The 19,809-nt window shown below is 33.1% G+C and overlaps 3 protein-coding genes and 1 long non-coding RNA gene across 14 annotated transcripts in view; 2 read left to right on the top strand and 2 right to left on the bottom strand.

The window, feature by feature from the left end:
* The window catches only part of Dpr12 (defective proboscis extension response 12), an 86,569-nt gene extending 79,977 nt beyond the window's left edge, over positions 1–6,592 (top strand). For all 3 annotated transcript variants that reach the window (XM_076389528.1, XM_076389530.1, XM_076389529.1), the window contains exons 3-7: positions 902–1,092; positions 1,222–1,383; positions 1,736–1,870; positions 5,717–5,927; positions 6,459–6,592. In XM_076389528.1, the coding sequence (XP_076245643.1) occupies positions 902–1,092; positions 1,222–1,383; positions 1,736–1,870; positions 5,717–5,927; positions 6,459–6,571 (812 nt within the window). In that variant the 3' untranslated portion in view covers positions 6,572–6,592. The remainder of the gene's footprint in view (positions 1–901; positions 1,093–1,221; positions 1,384–1,735; positions 1,871–5,716; positions 5,928–6,458) is intronic.
* Positions 6,593–11,313: 4,721 nt separating this feature from the next.
* Positions 11,314–11,744, bottom strand: LOC143186104 (uncharacterized). Its single transcript, XR_013003009.1, has 2 exons — positions 11,652–11,744; positions 11,314–11,561 (listed from the first exon to the last, which is right to left on the bottom strand). It is a non-coding gene; the product is annotated as an uncharacterized LOC143186104 (long non-coding RNA).
* A 1,028-nt stretch (positions 11,745–12,772) lies between these two features.
* Snx6 (sorting nexin 6) lies at positions 12,773–16,873 on the bottom strand. Of its 4 annotated transcripts, XM_076389519.1 has the most exons (11): positions 16,739–16,873; positions 16,562–16,612; positions 16,205–16,420; positions 15,993–16,114; positions 15,790–15,926; positions 15,408–15,715; positions 15,146–15,328; positions 14,927–14,944; positions 14,202–14,265; positions 14,033–14,118; positions 12,773–13,953 (listed from the first exon to the last, which is right to left on the bottom strand). In XM_076389519.1, the coding sequence occupies exons 1-11, from the start codon at positions 16,742–16,744 to the stop codon at positions 13,903–13,905; spliced, it is 1,242 nt and encodes a 413-aa protein (XP_076245634.1). In that variant the 5' UTR covers positions 16,745–16,873; the 3' UTR covers positions 12,773–13,902. The 4 variants fall into 4 exon arrangements, with proteins under 4 accessions (XP_076245634.1, XP_076245630.1, XP_076245635.1 ...); XM_076389515.1 differs by lacking the exon at positions 16,739–16,873 and having other exon boundaries at positions 16,562–16,726; XM_076389520.1 differs by lacking the exons at positions 14,927–14,944; positions 16,739–16,873 and having other exon boundaries at positions 16,562–16,726.
* Positions 16,838–19,647, top strand: LOC143186101 (ER membrane protein complex subunit 2-A). Of its 6 annotated transcripts, none has more exons than XM_076389523.1 (8): positions 16,838–16,977; positions 18,173–18,214; positions 18,284–18,397; positions 18,472–18,622; positions 18,711–18,854; positions 18,934–19,090; positions 19,156–19,251; positions 19,319–19,647. In XM_076389523.1, the coding sequence occupies exons 1-8, from the start codon at positions 16,950–16,952 to the stop codon at positions 19,490–19,492; spliced, it is 906 nt and encodes a 301-aa protein (XP_076245638.1). In that variant the 5' UTR covers positions 16,838–16,949; the 3' UTR covers positions 19,493–19,647. The 6 variants fall into 6 exon arrangements, with proteins under 6 accessions (XP_076245638.1, XP_076245639.1, XP_076245640.1 ...); XM_076389524.1 differs by lacking the exon at positions 16,838–16,977 and adding an exon at positions 17,436–17,454; XM_076389525.1 differs by lacking the exon at positions 16,838–16,977 and adding an exon at positions 17,519–17,636.
* Positions 19,648–19,809: the final 162 nt, after the last annotated feature.

Raw genomic sequence — 19,809 nt, 5'->3', positions numbered from 1 at the left:
ATTTGAATTCGTGAGATGGAAGTTCGTAATTACGGATTTAAGAATTTAGGGAATAGGTTTGGGGCGAGATGTACGAAAAGGGAGAGCCTGTACGAAAACGTGAATTTTAAAAGAGACTGAAAATATTGCTATTTCATAGAGTCGTGTAGAAGTAGTACGTGTATGTGTAGTAGATACTGAAATTTTACTGGGCGTTCGAGGAGAGGTGTCAAAAACTTCAAGGGATGATTCTACATGCTAAAATGAGAAGAAAAGTGATGTATGATGAAATTGCGTTTGGAGATTCGTTTCAGAGTTATTAGTTACTGGAAAAATGTCTGAAATATGCGTTAAATGTGTTGAACCTGAAACTTTAGACTAGGTTCTTATTCTACTGGCTGATTGTATTTGACTTGTGACTTATTCTACTGAGTTTTCTGTACCTGGTTTAGGATTTATTCTATCCGCTGATTGTGTTTGACTTCTGACGTTCTACTGATTTTTCTGGATCTGGTTTAGGACTTATTCTACTGACTGATTGTATCTGACTTGTGACTTATTCTACTTATTTATCTTGTCTAGCTTGGAACTTATTCTACTGACTTCTCGTGTCTGGCTCGTGACTTATTCTACTTATTTATCTTGTCTGAAATCGAAACCCCAAACGCAATTCCGTCATTCTTGATTTTCGTCCCATAAATAGTAGATGAAAACCACTAGAATTATCTAAAACAACCTAACACATAAAACAAAAACTGGCACACTTGTGCAGCCTCCTTTTTAAACAACCATCAAGGTTCCTCTGCAGAACCATCCCAAATAAAATCTCTAAAAACTGAACACCGCTAAGGTAACAGTCATTCACGAAGTATCATTTCGCTGAAGCCTTATTGTTCACCTGACTGTTTCTGAACCGTTTCAGACCGACGCGTACCCTACAGCATACCGTCAGATTGGAAGACACTGTGGTTCAGCAATCTGGACGAGCTGCAGAGAGTGAACGATGCAAACGACAACAACACCGTGTCCAACGTCACGGTGCAGTTGGGTGGGACCGCCTTTTTGCATTGCAAAGTTCGCAATTTGGCAGAAAGAACGGTGTCGGACGCCGAGGTAAAGAGCCCGCGTTATCGTCTTTGATCGGCAGCGAGAAACTGGGGGGAAGGGCAATTTATCACTCGTCGGCTACGAGCAACCAGAAACAGGAAGACTGATTGACGATTGCCTTGCCTCCTGTTTCAGATATCCTGGATACGACGGCGTGATTTCCACGTCCTGACCAGCGCCATGTTCACGTACACGAACGATGAGCGGTTTCAGGTGTTGCATCCAGAGGGCTCGGACGACTGGACTCTTCAAATCAAGTACGTTCAAGAAAGGGACAACGGGACCTACGAGTGCCAGGTATTTCTCAGATACTTCAAAGTGCCCACTTTGTCATCATTCGTCCTTTGTGGAACGTTAGATCGTATTTAACCCCTTTGTGACCATTCCCACATTCAACGAGTATAAATTTTCCTTTTGCAATCAAATTGAATTCAATTAAACTACTATTTATAATGCAGAGTAGAAATCGTAGAATTGTTGTCTTTCTTGTTTGTAATAAAATGTTAGAAGAGTTACGGTAAGAAACAGTAGAGAGTTTTGAGAGCAAAGACCCTGTATAGTGAAGTGTTGAAATATTTAGCTATTTGGTAAGAGTAGAAACAGATCAATTTCCATTTATACTCCTCCAATCTTGCCGTTTTTGTTTCAGGTCTCGAGGAGTACAGGGATATTATCACACTTTGTCAATCTAAACATAGTAATACCAGAAGCATTTATAGTAGGGAGCGGCGAACATCACGTCGACGTAGGATCCATTATAAATCTCGTATGCATGATAGATAAGGTAAGCAGTTACTTCAATTACCACTAATTCGACCCGAAATAAATCGCTCCTAATTCTTCACAGTGGTCAAATGTTACCAAACTAGTTTACCAAAATAAATCACTAATAGCATTCGATCCTCAATGAAACGTTAATACACTTATAAATTCAATCTTCTACCGACTTCTGTATCTTAAAACCCTCATACAAAAACAGCATTATCTACTACCTTCTCTCTGCTATTAAACCATCTATTAAACATCAACATAATGGCCTGTGTCCCTTAAATAAATAATTATAAATACAACTTAATACAGAATTCCAAATTTCCAAAATCGATAATCAATATCTAATTCATCAACCACCCTCTGATTAAACTACACACAACTTATAAAAAATGACTAAATCGAATCACCATTAAGGTATACGATTATTTAAAAATTGATGCGTTCTGCTTCCTCCAAACCAAAAAAAGCATAGAAATTTATCGAGAATAACAAATATTGGTCGTATTTATGCGAGTCGCTATTGATATATAATAATCGTGTCGCTGGCGCGTCGCGAATAAAAGCTACGCCGCACGGAGGTCCATCCGCTTAACGAAGGCACATAGAAACGCACAGCTTGCAGTTCGTGCGAACATTCAATGCGCCTTCGCGAGCGTACGTACAGCGGGAAAGCCTCTATGTGAAATAGGTGCAGCTTAGTCACGGATACAAGAGTGGAAGTGCATTAAAGCGGCATTGCTGCCGCTGCAAGCTCGACACTATCGGGAAACGAAAATAAAGTGTGACGTTTTTTCCCCCTCTCGTAGAGTAACCTCCTATACGCGCGGCCGTGCATGCGGCGCGAACTGAAAAGAACGCGTCTTCAAAACGTCTAACATACGGGGACGACGAACGCGACAGACCTATTATATTCAAAAGCATTCAATGCACCCCCACGCTCCACTTTTCGATGCCGATAGAATGCGTCTAAGAATTCCAGCGCGGTAAATTGATAGTATTAAAAGCAATATGGCTTCCGACGAGCACGATACAAGAAGATAGGGTATTCGTAAACATATTATAGGTCGTCTTAAGACCAATGGCACACATAGTTCGAGGGAAGAAATAATGCTTGCGCTGCCTTCGTAATAAGGCTCGTTACGTGTTCGAATTACAAGTGTACTTTGTTATAGTTACAATTTTTATCTCGAGTTCAATCGTTAGAACGAGTGATTTCTGATTTTCTATTTTTCTAGTTCCTTCATATTTCAATTTTCAAATATTTCGATAATCAATCTTTCAAATATTTGAATGTTCAAACATTCAAATATTTCAGTATTCAAATATTCAAAACGTGTATGTTCATATATTCAAATATTCATATAATTCAATATTCAATTTTTCAAATTTTCAACTACATCAACATTTAAAATTTGAATCTTTTAGTATTTAAAGTTTCAAATTTTTTCAATTGTCAAATTTTCAAAACCTTTATAATTTTATATTAATTCCACTCTTGGGATTAATTTGATTGTAATACACAAAAATGTGACTATAACTGAGCACGTCTGTAATCTATAGGTACATAAAATAGCGGACAAAAAAAGTTAAAAATTTACAATAAAGCTCGTCACGTGTTCGAACTACTTTCGAACAAATGCCGAAAATCGGCTACAAAGAACGATTTTTCTACATAACCATTCAAAAATGAAGTGAGAAAAATGTACTCACGTACGTTGGGTATTCGGAGCAAGTGGCTGACTTCGACGTCCCATTTTACTTCATCCATTTTGTGCTCGTATCTATGTACTCCGTACGTTGTTTCGCAACCGCCACAGAGACATTGTACTCGATTTCCACACCGGACACACTGAAAATCGTTCGCGTGTGACAATAACTTTCCCTCGCTTTTTTCACGACAGAACGGTTGACCGAAAAACCAGCGCGCCAAAAAAGGGGCTACAGGATGTATCGAGAGAAACGACGCTGCAGTGCCGCCGTATTGGCACCTATCGATCGTTTTAGCAATTATCCTAGCTAGACTTAATTACGCTAGGTGGCGACGTGATTTAATCGGTCCACGTATTGATTCTCGATACGATCCTGTTTCGTCTCCGACGACGTTAGAAAAGGAGAGAATACACAATTTTATTTTTATATTGAAGCACTCGTCACACGATGCTAACTTATCTATGCAAATTATTTACTCAGAACATTAAATTTAATTATTCTATATGGTCCATGGTTCTAAATTTATTATTTTTGAAGCATTCGTTTGCTACGTGAAAAATTGAAAGAATTACTCGAATACTAAGATATGACTCATTACCTACGCGATAATATATGAATATGTGACATGACACTTGAAGATATCTATGGAAATATATAATACTGGGTACTCACCTTACTTTTCACGACTGAATCCATTTCACAATAAATGTCTTTCTCGTATTCATAAAAATCCGTTTGAAATTCTACTTAACGCAAAATACTTGGAACAAATTAACTTTCTCGTTCTTGATCTTCTGCTTAAACCTAGACAATCAAAATATTATGTCATTACGTTTTAAATAAAAGATATAGCATAGAAAAATTTGTTCTATTATTCTATGCAAAATTATATGCTAGAATATTAAGATTATCATAATAATTAAATTCGGTATGCTAAAGTTATACATAACAATCAAATATATAATACGTGAGAGATTCTCGAAACATGAATTTGGACCTCACCTCATTATAGGTTTTTTTCGTTTTCTCCTTCACACAATAAGCAAAGCTTTTCCACAAAAACACAAAAAATCGAAGCTTCAGAAGTATGGAAATGAAAAGTGAGTTGTACGTCGAAGAATTAAACATTTTTTCCATGAAAAAGGAAAGGAAAACCGGGAGACGATCTTGATATCTGAAAAGGCGGGAAGAAGCTATTACTAACGATCGCGCATGCGCAATATTCCATGCGCAAGCGCAGTAACCTAGCCGCATACGCAGTCACGTGACTACAGTTCAAATATTAATGGATTCTTCAAATAGATGTCGCTTTGATGAAAAAATGATGAAAAAATGAAAAAATTAGTTGTATAAATCTAATATCAGGAAAAATGAGACATTTTCTTTGAAGGAAATTACCTTACAATTAAAAATTAAATTCAAGATAAATTTGAAATGAAATGATACTTGGACACTTGTAATTTTGAAACATATAAAAATTGCGTAATCTTTTCAAAAGGTTGAATGATAATTTAAATTTACTAGTTACACATTTTACTCAGCACTAAATGCCTGGATAAATTTAATATAGCAAGATCTTGGTAATAGCGTAACTTATTTCTTAAATACGTACCTTTAGCTACATTTGATCACTCTGTCAGAACAAAGTAGAGAGAAATAAATTCTTCACGACTCCTCGGAGCGATTAATGTGAAACGTTCTTGTCTCTTTAATATCTCGCATCGAAATTGGAACGGTAACGTGCTGCGGTTGTCAAACGGTTATATTTTAAGCTTCCCTTTGAGGGAAAATGCGGGACGAATTTTAATTTGATTTTAATTTAATTTTGCGTAATGCGATATTCGATCGAAACGGAATCAGTCGAACTGTAGAGGGCGGAATACGCGCCTGTAGAAATTTAGTCAATATTTACGGTTAAGCAAATAACTAATTTCTATTTTCATATGCCGAATATGTTAAATACTAAAATCTTATTCAGAACGAAGTTCTAGTGTTGTATTTCATATTTAATTGTAACTTCGCTTTATTTTTTTTAAATTACTCCATCCCCCTATAGTTCTCTGGTGATATGGTTAAATTTTTTTTACAATCCAAAATTCAAACGAGACATTATTCTAATAGAGTGGATATTTGTTTTTACCCGTTTCAGAGTCCAACACCGCCGCAATATGTTTTCTGGTATCATAATAATCGAATGATAAATTTCGACAACACGCGAGGCTACGTGAACGTACAAACCGATTCCAGTTCGACTCAAAGTCGACTGACGATCCACCAAGCGGTGGAATCGGACACTGGCAATTACACGTGCAGCGCCTCGAACACCAAGCCGGCGTCCATCTTTGTTTTTGTCACGGAAGGTAGATGTACATTTTAATTTAAACAAAATTATTTACAATATATGCAAAGCAATATACCAAAATTGCCTTGCATTTTTTACAGTAGAATTTTATGTACAGAGGGTACTAGAAACGATGACACAACTCAGAATGAATCTACACGAAAAAATAAATCGGAAATACAGAATAAAATTTGTTGATTTCGCGCTTCACTTTCGAGAAAATTGAGTTTGAATTTTAGCCGAAGGGAACGTTCCTAGTTTACAGTAGATGGAGCCAGAGCTCTGACTACGAACGTTCCCCTTATCCTTGTGTACCCCTCAAGCGCCTGAAACTATACTTCCGTAAACTTATATTAGGTCAGGATTTAAACTCAATTTTCTCGAGAATGTAACACGATAGGAAGAAATTAAAATTGTATATTTTCGATTTAGGTATATACCCATGTAGAATCGTTATTACTTATGTCATCGATTCTAAAACATCTCATAAATGTAGGTATCACTGTTAAGTTGATATAAAATTATTAATTATAAATATTGAATGTTTCAGGTGACAAAATGGCGGCTATACAGCGCCGTAAGACATCGGCCGCGAAGAAAAATTTCTGTGAATTGCTAGTACTAATTGTCACCATCGCGATAGAAGTCGTTTTAACGCGATAAGCGTTTCTCTTCGATATGTCCAATAATTATTATTATACCGTTACTTCCGTTTGTGATAGATAGGCTACTATTCTGCGATTTTATCCCTCTATTCACTATCCTTCTTTCCCTTTAAGCTGAACATCTTCGTACCATGCGATTTTTTGTTCTCTTAGTTTCGTTCCTTCCTCGTCCTTTACCTTGGCTTTCCGATCGACTTCTACCCCGTCGTTTATAATCATTTTATTTCTATCTTAATTAGCTACTCGCATCATTATCGTATCTTCTCCTATCACAATCATTAACTTTCTTTAATCATAACCATTACTTTTTTCTTCTTTTTTCTTTTTTTGTTCCGTCGCCGAGGTTGCCGCCGGCTAAATTATTTTAATACATGAGATTTTCATGGTAGATCGTGTGTCTTCTTTGCGGTCAAAAGTGTACAAAAATGTTACGACCTCTCTCTCTCTCTGTTTCCCTCCCTTTACTTTTCACCCTCTTCCTTGTATCCATTTCGCGCTAGAGTGGTTGAGATCGTTTTGGAATAAAAAATTATGTACAATGCGTATCAAATTCGTATCTTGATTGACGATTTTCCAAACAAAAAAAAGAGAGAAAATATCATAGATTCAGATATCTAATTAAAAACATCAGTATTTTATATAAAACTAGACTAAAGGAAAATATCGCAACAATTTTAACAGGAATAAATTCTTAAATCGCGTTCTTCCTGATTCTTTGCAAAATTCTTCCTTCTTGGGTGTTTTATAGAATGATATTATTTAAAAAACCGGCGGCAAAATTTCTCGGTACAAAAAGCATCTGTACAACATCGATTTCTTTTTTGCGTTTCTGCATTCAGTGTCACGCTCAGTCTCTTTAAACATACAAGTTCTCGATCAGTTTAGTAGTCATCAGAATAAGCAATTGAATAGTCGTGGCAGTTTTCCACAACTCTTGCAGGGAATTTCGTTCGGGCAGCAGACACAAGCGAATCAAAACTTCAAAATTAATAGCGATACCAAGTATCGCTTCGAATTTGTCAGACCTCGCACACCCTTTGACAACCCTCGACCCTTCTACTTCGATTCTCCCACTGTTCCTGTAATTAATCACCACTTCGGACATTTCAATTCCATTTTATCGGTTATCGCCCTTACTTTCTGGACGTTTAAACATGCAAGGCGTGACTATAAAATCGATATTATACATGTGCATACACTTTATGGCGATTAAACTTAGTGTTATATTCATATAAAAATTATTATTGTAAAATTAAGAAAACTAGGAATTATTAATTCTAAAGTATTTCTTTTTTACTTTCGTAAAAGTATCCTGGGTAAATATAGTTCGTGAAAAGTCGAGAGTGAAAAACGTTGCGAAAAAAATACCTCGAATTTGAATTATGGTTTTCACGATTCTAGTAACTTTGAACAATTATCGTGTGCTTAAGGTTCTACCTATGTTAGAGTCGAAATTGTTTTCAAAGAAGGTATGCACATTATGGAAAGAGAACGAAACAAAGCAGCCTCACATATCGTAATTGTTTTATCGCTCTAGTGACATGTAAAATGTAATTTGTAAAGGATGCACCGCGAACGAAAAGGAACAATTGTGTAAGATCGAGAACTTAAATTCAGAAAAGTTTCAAATGGGATCAAATAACGAACATTGTATTTATTATCCAAGTTTGATAGAGTCCAAGGAAGAAGCATGAAACTGTCGTATCCGGTTGACCTAGCGACACCGTCGGGACAAACGTTTCACAATGAGATTTTACAATTTCCTCGAAATAAGTCCGCGTATAAATTAGAAATTCAGAATACACGAGTACGGTGGATTTTCTTACGTTGCGAGTTCTCTTGCGTGACGCTGCTATCGATTAAATAAAAAGGCAAAAAAAAAAAGTGTACGATGAACGGGTCTAAGAAGGAGCATAATAAAAGAAGCCACGACACTCGAGACTTATTTCGATCGATTCGCTCACTCGTTTCCTTATTTTACGTCCGTAAATCGTGAATTATTTGCTCGTAAAAACACTCTCACGAGAACTTCCTTCTATCGTCTGCGAAACGCTCTCCTAAATTTTTGTCGCGCAATATACAAGGTACTCCGTAAAAATAGACCTAACGAGAAAAAAAAGAAAGAAAGGGTAGTCAATCGTAGTTATTTAATAATTCCGATCTCAATTTACGAAACCTAGGGTAACGTTTGACGAGAGAAACGATATCGTACGCGTCGAAAGGAACGATTGAACACGTGGGGATGGAGCCACCCCTTGAATGGACATACCGCGATATATAATTTCACTTTTCTCGAGGATGAACGAATAAAAATGATGAGGAAGAAGAGAGAGAAAGGGAGAGAGAGAAGAACGTATCAACGACTTGGTCTCTTTCGAGAATAAGCTGGAAGCTAATAGAGACGTAAGATCAAGTAGGATAATAGGTGATAAATCTTTATTACTCGACAAACAAACAAAAAAGAAGAAGAAGGAGAAGGAACAATTCGATCTTCGTGACATGTTTTACACGATCTCGCGTGTAAAATTTCGACATCGATAGTATCTACCATAGAAAATCTCTGTGTATTTACGCCGTCGTACGTTGTACATCTCCGATGTAATTTTAAGTTACGTTACTCTGTAAGAATTTATACCGCCGTCGCGTCGGTCCCACGTCGATAGTCTCGTTTTTTAATTAATAGACGGTTTGCGTAAAACTCATACGTATCGTAGGTACACACGGGAAACAAAAGGAAAAAAAGAACTTTCGTACGTTGCTTAACGTTCGCCTGCCTTTTTACGAACTTTGTGTCTTGACTTCGAACATTATTCGCATCCGTTGACAACCGAATTTTAATAAAATCCACAATTGAAATATCGACTCGTTTGGTGTCTATAATTATATATACACGCTCTGTCGAACACTCAAGGACTATAGACGGAAAACGAAGATGGACAAAGGAGACAAATGTAAGAGTGAATCTTGAACCACTTAAGAATTACATCCTCGTTCAGATTTTAATGAAAATGTTTTTTTTTTCTATTAGTTTCTACAATCCCAATCTACGCACGTTTAAAGACGAGCAATTGCATGTAATATAAGTCTGATTATTATAATAACGAACTACTTGTTCGTAGGTAATTCACAATCAAAATGTTTATTAATTTACATCATTATTATTCTTCGAAGTTGGTCAATATTAACTTGTACAGTTTAAACAAAATTTTAATTGACGATTTCAATCGCCTCACCCTGTACATGAAACGAAAACACATGCTCTCCCATATAGCACATAGACGTCTTAAAAACATCTTAAAGACATCCAGTAAAATCCTAAAAATGTCCAAAAAACATCTCTGAAGAGTCAAAAGTTACAACATCTTCACAACATTCATAGAACATCTTAAAGGCGTCCAAATTACGTCTATAAGACGTTTAAACAAAACATATACGTTTTCAAGACGTCTTACGGACATAAATTTCAGAAGTCTTTAAACCGTACGCTGTCAGGTGTTTTAAAGGCGTCTAAATTATGTCGTAAGACGTTCAAGCATAAAATGGATATAAAACAGACGTGTTCAAGGCGTCGTGTGCTATCTGGGCTTTATTTTGATTATTACAGCAAACACCTGTCGCATTGAAATCACTGAAACGAAGAAATCTCTAGCGACGACAGGAAGCCGCGGCGTCGTGCACGAACAATTTCACACGATCCCATCAAGCCAAAGTGAAGCCGATCGATAGACTTATAGCGAAGCGTCTGCCCTGGTACGAACTATTTCATTCCTGAATCAATACGAAAGACATCGCGAGTTTTTCCGGCGGCTTTACTTTCCCTTTGTTCCCCGCCAATACAATTCCATGTCCCACTCAGTCTGTCCTTGCGAGCACGCAAAACACTCGAAGGTGACTTCCGTCGATACCACTCAACGTAGGAGTTTGAATAAAGTGGAAGATGGTACTTAGCCGACGCATTCTGTTGAGATTTACTGACTCGGATGTTCTTAAGTTCTTAATAGGGATGGATTTCTGGAAACATGGAAACCTTGGATTCCCCTGAAACCGAAGAAACTTTCGAATTTTGAGGACGCCAAACTTTGCACTCCTTTCGTGATTCAGATCTCTCGAAACTTAGATAAGAAAATAGTATATATTTATTTAAAGAAATGATCAGAAAGCACTTTCAATACATCCATAAAGTAAGCAATAAATTAAATCCACGAAGAGTTTGGATGTTAGTGGTTTTGAACAAAAATATGGATTAGATATTTTTGTAAATTTTGTTAAGACTTAAATTCTTAAAACATGTTCGAGAATTTTGAACTTCGAAAGTTTTGAGAGTTTCGAAATCTTGTGAAGTTTCAGATTCGAGTTTCAAGAACTTAAAAATTAAGTTCCAACCCACCCCTAGTTCTTAATGATCCTTAGTCACCTTGAAAGACGATCATCCACTTCCATCCAGGGAAGAACAATACGCCTTATCAATTTCGATTATGCTTTTAGGCTGTCGGCTAAGGATCGGTAAATATAACGTGTAGAGACTCTACGTTTAAATTATACATTAATCCCTGCAACCCTCTCGGACCTCTTTTCTTTCTGTGCTCAAAAGGAAGCACGGGCATCCTCAAGTAAGAACGCCTGCATTATACTTCAAGAGAAGAAAAGGTGAGCCCTATTATTTCTTCTTTACGTAAAAGAGATTTTCCTGATGTTACTGGGAAGATGAGGTATTTAACTTCAGCATCCAAGGCAATTTCATTAGCGTTACGAAGAAACGAAGGGATTACCCAACAAAAAGTTTAATAGCATCAAGTTCGTACTTCCGTTCGAAGCTATGTTACTTTTTGTTCTCTTGTTAGTAGTATTATATTTTTTCCGTTTAGGGTACCACGCAGATTCTTTTAGTGAAATTCTTGTAATTACACGTCTGATGCCTTGATGATACTTGTTAATCGTGGACTTTATCTTTGTTATGGTTAAATAATTCAGATAATTATGTTGAATACCTGTAATAGAAGAATCTTAATGTAGCTTTTTTAGATTTTTTATTATTTCAGCACTTAGTTAATGAGTTTTTTTTTTAATTTCTTACAAACCTGTAAGCAAAGGAATTTTGATTTTCAAGGAATACATGCGTACATAATTTTGAAATGAAATTGTACATCTGCAAATGAAATCATATCATTAAAGAGGAAGAAAAAGGTTTGTAAAATATATCATGCTAATGACAAATTAAAAATTGCATGTATAGATACACCACATGTGTCTTCAAGAAAGGCCAGAACGTTTTAAAAAACGATGAATGATAAACGCGTATGAGATACAATATCCTTTTTATTTTCATGTATTGTACAATAAAAAATATAAATTTGCTTTGATTTTGGGAATTCCATTGAAACTAAAAATTTAAAGAGAAAAAGACAAGTTATTTAGAATAATCATTTTTTTCTCTTAATTAATAATCACTAGTATTTTATTTATATGATACAATGGAATTTCTATTTGAAAACTTATGGGTACAAAAACTAACGTATACCTTAGTATAAAAGATGTAAAAAAATTCTAATAAAACGTGAAGAAAAAATAACTACCATTATTCAAAACAAATACCATTCGATGTGTCATAACAAACGCGGATAAATGAAACAATGTCATTCCATTTCATTCGTAGCACGATTAACTCGGTCATTCTTTGTTACATACAATCATCACGTGTTCATAAAGTTTCCATGGAAAAAGGAACACGAGAAAATAATACAGAAAAGTAAAGTGCTTATGAGACATGAGTTTTACATATATATGACATGATATGAATGTTGTGTAAATCACTGCATAATAAACGGATATAGAAGTGATTAATAATATAATCCGTTGATTCGCAATATTTTTTAGAATATATCTATTGATATTAAAATAAGATAATGTATAATACATTATGGTGAAATTATAAATTCACTCTTAAAAATTTAAATAACGAATTCAAAAATTTAATAATTTCCGCAACAAATGTGTACAATCATGTATTATAAAAAAAAGAATACTTCAAATCAATAAAACTATAAGTCTCTTTTGTCTATGCACAATTTCATTCTTCTCGACTACTATCTCTTTTTAGTTCTTATCTTTGGCAAAACTTCAATGAATCATCTCGTAAAGATGTACTGTATTTTTCCTGTATTATTATAGGTTGTATGTGACTTGCTTCAAGATCTCTTCATTAAGTTTATATAACTATAATTTATTGAACAAACAAAATATTGTAAATTGATTTAACAGTATATAACATGCTATTCTATCTATAAAAATCTTAAAGGTTCGTATGTAATATTTTACGGTAATCCCTTAATTAACCTGAGAAATTTTGAAAAAAAAGAAAAAAATGTTTCAAAACAATATTTTTTTCTCTCATTATAATTGTATACACTTCCAATTTCTTCCTTCAATCTTTATAAGCAACAAAGTTTAAATGTTCCCTTTTAGGTGACTTGCTCATACGTATACATATGTGTATACATAGAGTCCTTATATACAGGATGTTTCATAAAATGTGATAAATTTTGGAAATAAAAGATTCTTTAAACAATATAATTTTTTATATTCCCATATCTGACCACGATGATAAATATTTCCCCGAATTAATAATTAAACTCAAAAATATAACGCATCAACGTAATTCAAGTACGTTGTCTTTTTCTTCCTTTTTTTTTGTGGAAATTGTACGACTTCCTCGACGCTTATTATACATATGAGCATTCCAACATTTGTTAAATTCACTAATTATCATTACGTTTTCATTAGTAACAATTACTTATTATAAAACTTTCAAGTTCTTGAAATTGTTTCTTTCGTTTTTAAAAAATATATACTTACTTTTAAGTTATCTTATTTCTAAGTTATGAATCTCTTATTTCCTGAATATAACACACATTAAAAAACTCCTTGTACATACAGATGATATACATATATATATATATAATATAAAGAATCTTATATAACATATTGATAATTAAAATCTACAAAAGAACTCGATAAAATGTATCTTTATCATGCTATTTTGACTCAAATATTTCATTACGAAATTTCATTAAAAAAATGATTGCCTCTTAAGCATAAACAATTATAACATTTACATAGATTTTTACAGTTGAAAAATAGTAAATAACATCATTGAATTAATTTCTCGCGGAGTCCTTTTGCAGTTATACGAGCTCTTTTCCATAGTAATGTAAATCTAGATAACAAAAAATATATATTTTACAGTACCGTTACATTACTATACTTTTAAATAAACTGTTATTTTCATACAGATTACACGGTAATCTTTGCCACAAGAATTCTCAAATTGGATCACTGTTCTCGTAACACTGATAAACATTTCTTGAGCAATTCCGCATGTGCCTGAAAGCAAAATTAAAATATATTTTTCGTAAAAACTGTACACACATAAGCTATGTTAGAAAAAAAAGTGCATACGTACTTTTGCATGTTTTATTTCTAACTCTGTTAATTCAATTAAATTCTTTCTAAAAGCAGTTACTCTTCTCGTTTTGAAGTCTGTTAATTCTGTATTTAAAATAAAAATAAAATTTAATTATTTAAAATCTAACAGAATAATTTTAAAAAAAGAACATTAAAGTGTCGCATACCTTCTTTTCCTTTTTCCGACATTTGCTCAAATTTCTCACATGCTTCTGTTTGAGCTTGTTCTGCCTAGATCAACAAAAATATAAATCTTTTCAAACTTCATTTGAAACTATAGTTATGTCAATATTTAACATTCTTCACAATATCAAAGTTCCATCTTGATTAAGCACATAATAAATCAAAATTTTAAAAGAAATAGATCATGCAATTTTATAATGATTTAAATTTGTTAGATATTAAAATATACATTTTTAAACCTATACATAGTGGCATTTGACAAAAACTTTAATGTTTACATCCTTTTTCTCTTATCATATGAATTTACTTTATCACATACCTTGTAGAATTCTTTATATTTATAAATAGCTATTTTCTAAATTTAAATTAAAAAATCCAACAGAAAAAAATGTACATGCAAACTCTACTCATGCACAATCTACTAATGCATACTTTTTTTCTTTCCAATTTTTTTTCTCACTCCCGTTTGAAATATGATAACTGACATATGTCATATAAATAATAAAAATCCGTTTTTGAAGTACTGTACTATTCATAAAAATAAACATCTAACTGCTATGCTATATGTTAGGTAGAATAATTATAGTCTAATGCACAATTACGTCATTTAAAGTTTCAATTAAGACTTTCATAATGTTTTCCGAAAACTAAACATGACATTATCATGTACTATACAAGGTGGCAAACATACAAGTAGGGAAAAACACACCTCAGCAACCTCCACTGCCTTGATGAGCGGGAAAAAATTAAATTTTCAGTTAGGTGCTACACATATTTAAATTGAACACTGCATAGTATGTATACATATGTACTCATACATTACAGAACTTCAAAACAAGTTTATACCATACGAATATACAGTTACCCAATTTAATAAATATAATACTCTTATACTAAAAGAAGTCAATTTTTATAAAGCAATACTTACAGCATGAACATCTTTATTTTTGGCACGAGCTTTCTCAAGAGCACGATTTGCAGATTCATATGCGTGTAGAGCTTTTAATCTTCTAAAAAGAAGCCGCTTGGCTGCAGCCGTATCCCTCATGTAATAACGAAGAGTGTCTGACAATTTTAAATCCTCATCAGATGCTACTCTACCCTCAACTTTCTGTAACATTGAAACAATAGAAAGTAGTAATGCCCGGTACAAAAAAATAAATTAAGTAAATTACATTCGAAAATCTTACCCTTAATTTCTCAAATGTTTCTGCAATTTTTGTTAAAAATCTTTCTAATTTACCATTGTCAGTAGTAGCTAATTGTAAAAGATTTGTAGAAATTTTAATATAAGAATCAGCTACATCTTTATGTTTAGCAGTTTGGCGATCAGCACGAGCAGTTGCTTCTTTTAAATTATGATGATACGTTTGCAAAAATGTCATTTCTTGATCGAAAAAGTCATTTACATCTTTCACAGTTGCTGACAGGTAATATTCATCTGTAGTAGTAGAGAATGATTTTACTAAACCACCAAACATCTCCATCTTATTTTTCCCTGAAATACAATGAAAAATCTAAGCTCCCTCAATATATTAAAATACTAATAATGTTAAACACCACAGTTCTTACCTCTTACGCAAAGATCTTGATCATACTCTAAAAACACTCTTAAATTATGATCATTTCGAAAAACTGGATGATTTGCTAATCTAGTTAAAAACATTTCGTGCATGGCAACAGTTTTCTTAAATGTAGCTAAATATTCCCTGCAATAAAAACATAATGTAAAATTCATGTTCCACACTAGAATATCAATGCTCTATTTAACTTACGCTTCTAATTCCTGCTTCATTTTATTAAATTCTTCACGGGTCATATTACCTTCACCCTCTCCAAGCTTTTGTAATTTTTCACGAGATGCATCAAAATCTGGTCTTGGAGGACAAGGTGGAATCTGAAAATAAATTTTTTCTGTACATTATTTAACACAAAAATTACACAGTCAGACTTCAAATTTATTAAAAAGAACAAACAGGAAACATACGATATAGCCAGCATATTCTTCATTCTCCTCAAATCGATCATGCAACCAGACGAATTCTTCATGTTGTCTTACAACTAAATTATCTGATTTCTGAAATTCAGGCAACGTGGTTTTCGTATGTACAGTAAACTTTACTTTATCCTTTTCGCTAAGGGCATCTGAAATATCAACTTGCAACGACTTGTCAGAGAGGTCTACATTGTCAGCATGAATAGTCTGCAACACAAGTTTTTGAAGTTAATGAAACTGTAAAGCACAAACAAGTTTAACAGAACTTAAACCCAGGTTCTGAGTAATTAATATCAGCGCAATATGATAAAAATGATAAAAGAATAATAAAAAAAGAACCTACTGTACCTTTTTCGGAGGAGCGTTACTTAAAATATCGGTAGTATCGCATATACCGTCCTGAAACATTTTCTTCAATTAAAAACGTATAAAGGATATTTACAAATAGCGTTACACTTCAGTTGTAGAGTGTTAAATTCGTTGTGAAGGCAAATCGGCGAACAAGTGATAACAGGTTCCACCTACCATCATGGCGTCCAAGCGTCTTTTTGACACGTTCTACGTTTTACAATATACGTCTGTCAGTTTTAATCTGATAATGATTCAAACTAGTACACTCGCGACGTACACTTCCTGCTCACAATAGAATTTATTCCCGTTGTAGTTATGTCTCTCTTTAGGACAAGAACCAGTGGAAAACTTTCCGCTGGCAAAACACGCTTAACCGAATCATAATATGTCAGAATGCGGCATGTCTGAAAGACGTATGTTGATAAATCAGCTGTAAGAGAAAGGCGATTGCCATGAACTCAGAGATGCTGCGAGATTATTTAACAATGCATGCATTATTATCAAACGTTTTCGGAATTCATCGAAAATCAGATAAAATTCTGATAAGCTTAAGAATACTTAATGCAGCTGTGGGAACGCATAAATGATTCATTGTATTTATTTGTATCTAAAAATACGAATAAATTTCTTTAAACTTGGTTACTCGTATTACAGAAACATTAAAGAATTATTAGATTAATACCAGGGATATGTTACAGTGAGATATGTTATTAAAATCTATCCTACAGTAAAAAGCGATGACTTTGAATACTCTTGAATATATAGAACCTTGTAATCTTCTTTTTTAAATATAAATATGTTTGTAATTGATAAGACGAATAATGTCGAAAACAAAAAGCTACAGGACTTATTAATATTGCAATTCTCGATTTATTTGATAATGTTATGCGGTAATCTATTTCAGAATTTCTAATGAATAGCTATTCACGCAAAGTCATTAGTTCGATCCCTGACACAGTTTTCTTCGATTCTATGTAACCTACATGATCGACCACCTGACCCGTGATTACGACTATATTAATTTCAGTTAATATTTTTACGAAATTCTTTTCTTTCTCGTGACTACTTCTTCGTGAGTCTAATACATATGCAATATTATATTTTAAGTTCATATCGCATGAAGGAATATGCTTCAATAAATTAAAAATTATATTAAATGATTGTAAACAATCGCTATTAAATTAGTTTTCTTATACACGTTTATTTCGATCATTTTTAATACACGAGTACGTTTGTACATTTACATGTTCGTTTATCGTGTATTCGATGATACTTGTTTTTTATTTATTTAGGTTATGATATATGAGCAATTGTAATGCATTTGCAAATCATCACATAATTAATTAATATTGGGTATCTGTATATAATGATACTGAATATTTTTCTAAAATTGCATAAGCTACACAATAGATACACTTATCCAGTTAAAGAATTTTTTAAAACTGCAATTCATAAACATTCCTCTTTTTTTTTTTTTTTTTACTATATTGCAATTATAGATACGTTATTGTAATTACTGTGTAAATTTGTTTACTACTGTGCAATGTAATCAATGTAAAAACTTGATATATCAGTGAATTGTTCTCACAGTTGATATTTATTTTAAAGCTTTAACAATGGCTGACCAATATGCTAAATTGTCATGGAAAGGTAAACCTGAAACATAAATAGTATATAGCTAATAACTCTGTTAATTAATATTAAATATTTGATATACAGAAGTACGAGACTTATTTAGAACATGGAGGGAAGATGGTGAACGACGAAGTAAAGATGTAGTAGATTTATGGGAATTAAAATTGATGGGAAAAATTGATCAACTTGGCAATGAAAGTATGATCAACTAATTTTATTAAGATATTAACAAGAACTTCCTTATATTAATTTTTTATGTCATTTTCTTGTAGAATATCTGGTGTTAGAACAAGTCTGTTTAGCAGCATTGGATTGTTATCGTCTTCCGTTAGCAGTACACTGCATTAGAATATTAAAGAGAGAATTCCCCAGTAGTTTGAGAGTCTACAAATACCGTGCCATGCATTTGGAAGCTGTAGAATTGTAAGATTTGTTTAGATTTAAATAATTTATAGTTTACTATGTACTATGTGTGTTTGTGGCATATAAGATAAATAAAATACATTTATAGGTATGATGAAGCATTAGAACTTCTGGATTTAATTATTAGTAGAGATGAGACTAATGCTGCACCAAGGAAACGACGTATAGCTATATTAAAAGCAAGAGGTCGAACATCAGAAGCTATTAAAGAGCTCACAGAATATTTGAGGAAGTCAGTACTTAAATAACATTTAAGTAAAATTTAAACTTGTTATAAATTGTACTAACCATGAATATTTTGTCTTTTACAGATTCATGAGTGATCAAGAAGCATGGCATGAATTATGTGATTTGTATTTACAAGAACAAGAATATTCTAAGGCTGCATTCTGCATGGAGGAATTGATATTGCATAATCCACACAGTCATCTAATTTATCAAAGATATGCAGAAATAAAATATTCTCAGGTAATAAACAATTTATTTATTCAAATTTAATTCAGCTCAGAAATAAACTGTTCACTTATTTTCAGGGTGGATTTGAAAATATGGAACTGGCAAAAGCATATTTTTGTCAAGCTGCAAAGTTAAATCCAAATAACATTAGAGCTCTATATGGTTTATTATTGGTAAGAATTATAATACTCATAAAAAGTTCTTTCTAATATTTTTTTCTCACAAATAATTCGTCTTTAGGCAACAAACAATATTGCTACATCTCCTAAATGCCCATCTTCTAAAAAGAAAGATGCAATAAAATTAGGTGAATGGGCAGCTAATCAAATTGAAAAGCAATATAAATCAAAAGTTTCTGATGAACATATTAAAACAGTGGAAGGATTATTAGGACAATTGCAACTTGAAGTTTAGATATGCAAATTTATATGTATGTATATGTTTAAATATTATGACATATGTAAATGTACTATTCATTCCCCACAATTTATACACAAATGCAATTTATTGTAATTAAGTCAGAAATGTTTACATGGGTATTTTTTAACGCGTAAATTAAATTCGTATAAAACATGAAAACAATTGCCATGTAGAATCGTATTTGCGTATGCAAATTGTAAAGATCAGTCAAAATACACATTATGGTAAAACAAAATGTTAAAAACATAAGTACATAAATGTTCATAACACTACAATCACAACAATTAAATAGGATAATTAGTGATTGTTTA

Source organism: Calliopsis andreniformis, chromosome 12 (genome assembly GCF_051401765.1).
Source record: "Calliopsis andreniformis isolate RMS-2024a chromosome 12, iyCalAndr_principal, whole genome shotgun sequence".
In the NCBI taxonomy this organism is placed as follows: domain Eukaryota; kingdom Metazoa; phylum Arthropoda; class Insecta; order Hymenoptera; family Andrenidae; genus Calliopsis; species Calliopsis andreniformis.
Note: the sequence above shows the minus strand (reverse complement) of the source record. Positions and strands in the feature narration are given on the sequence as shown.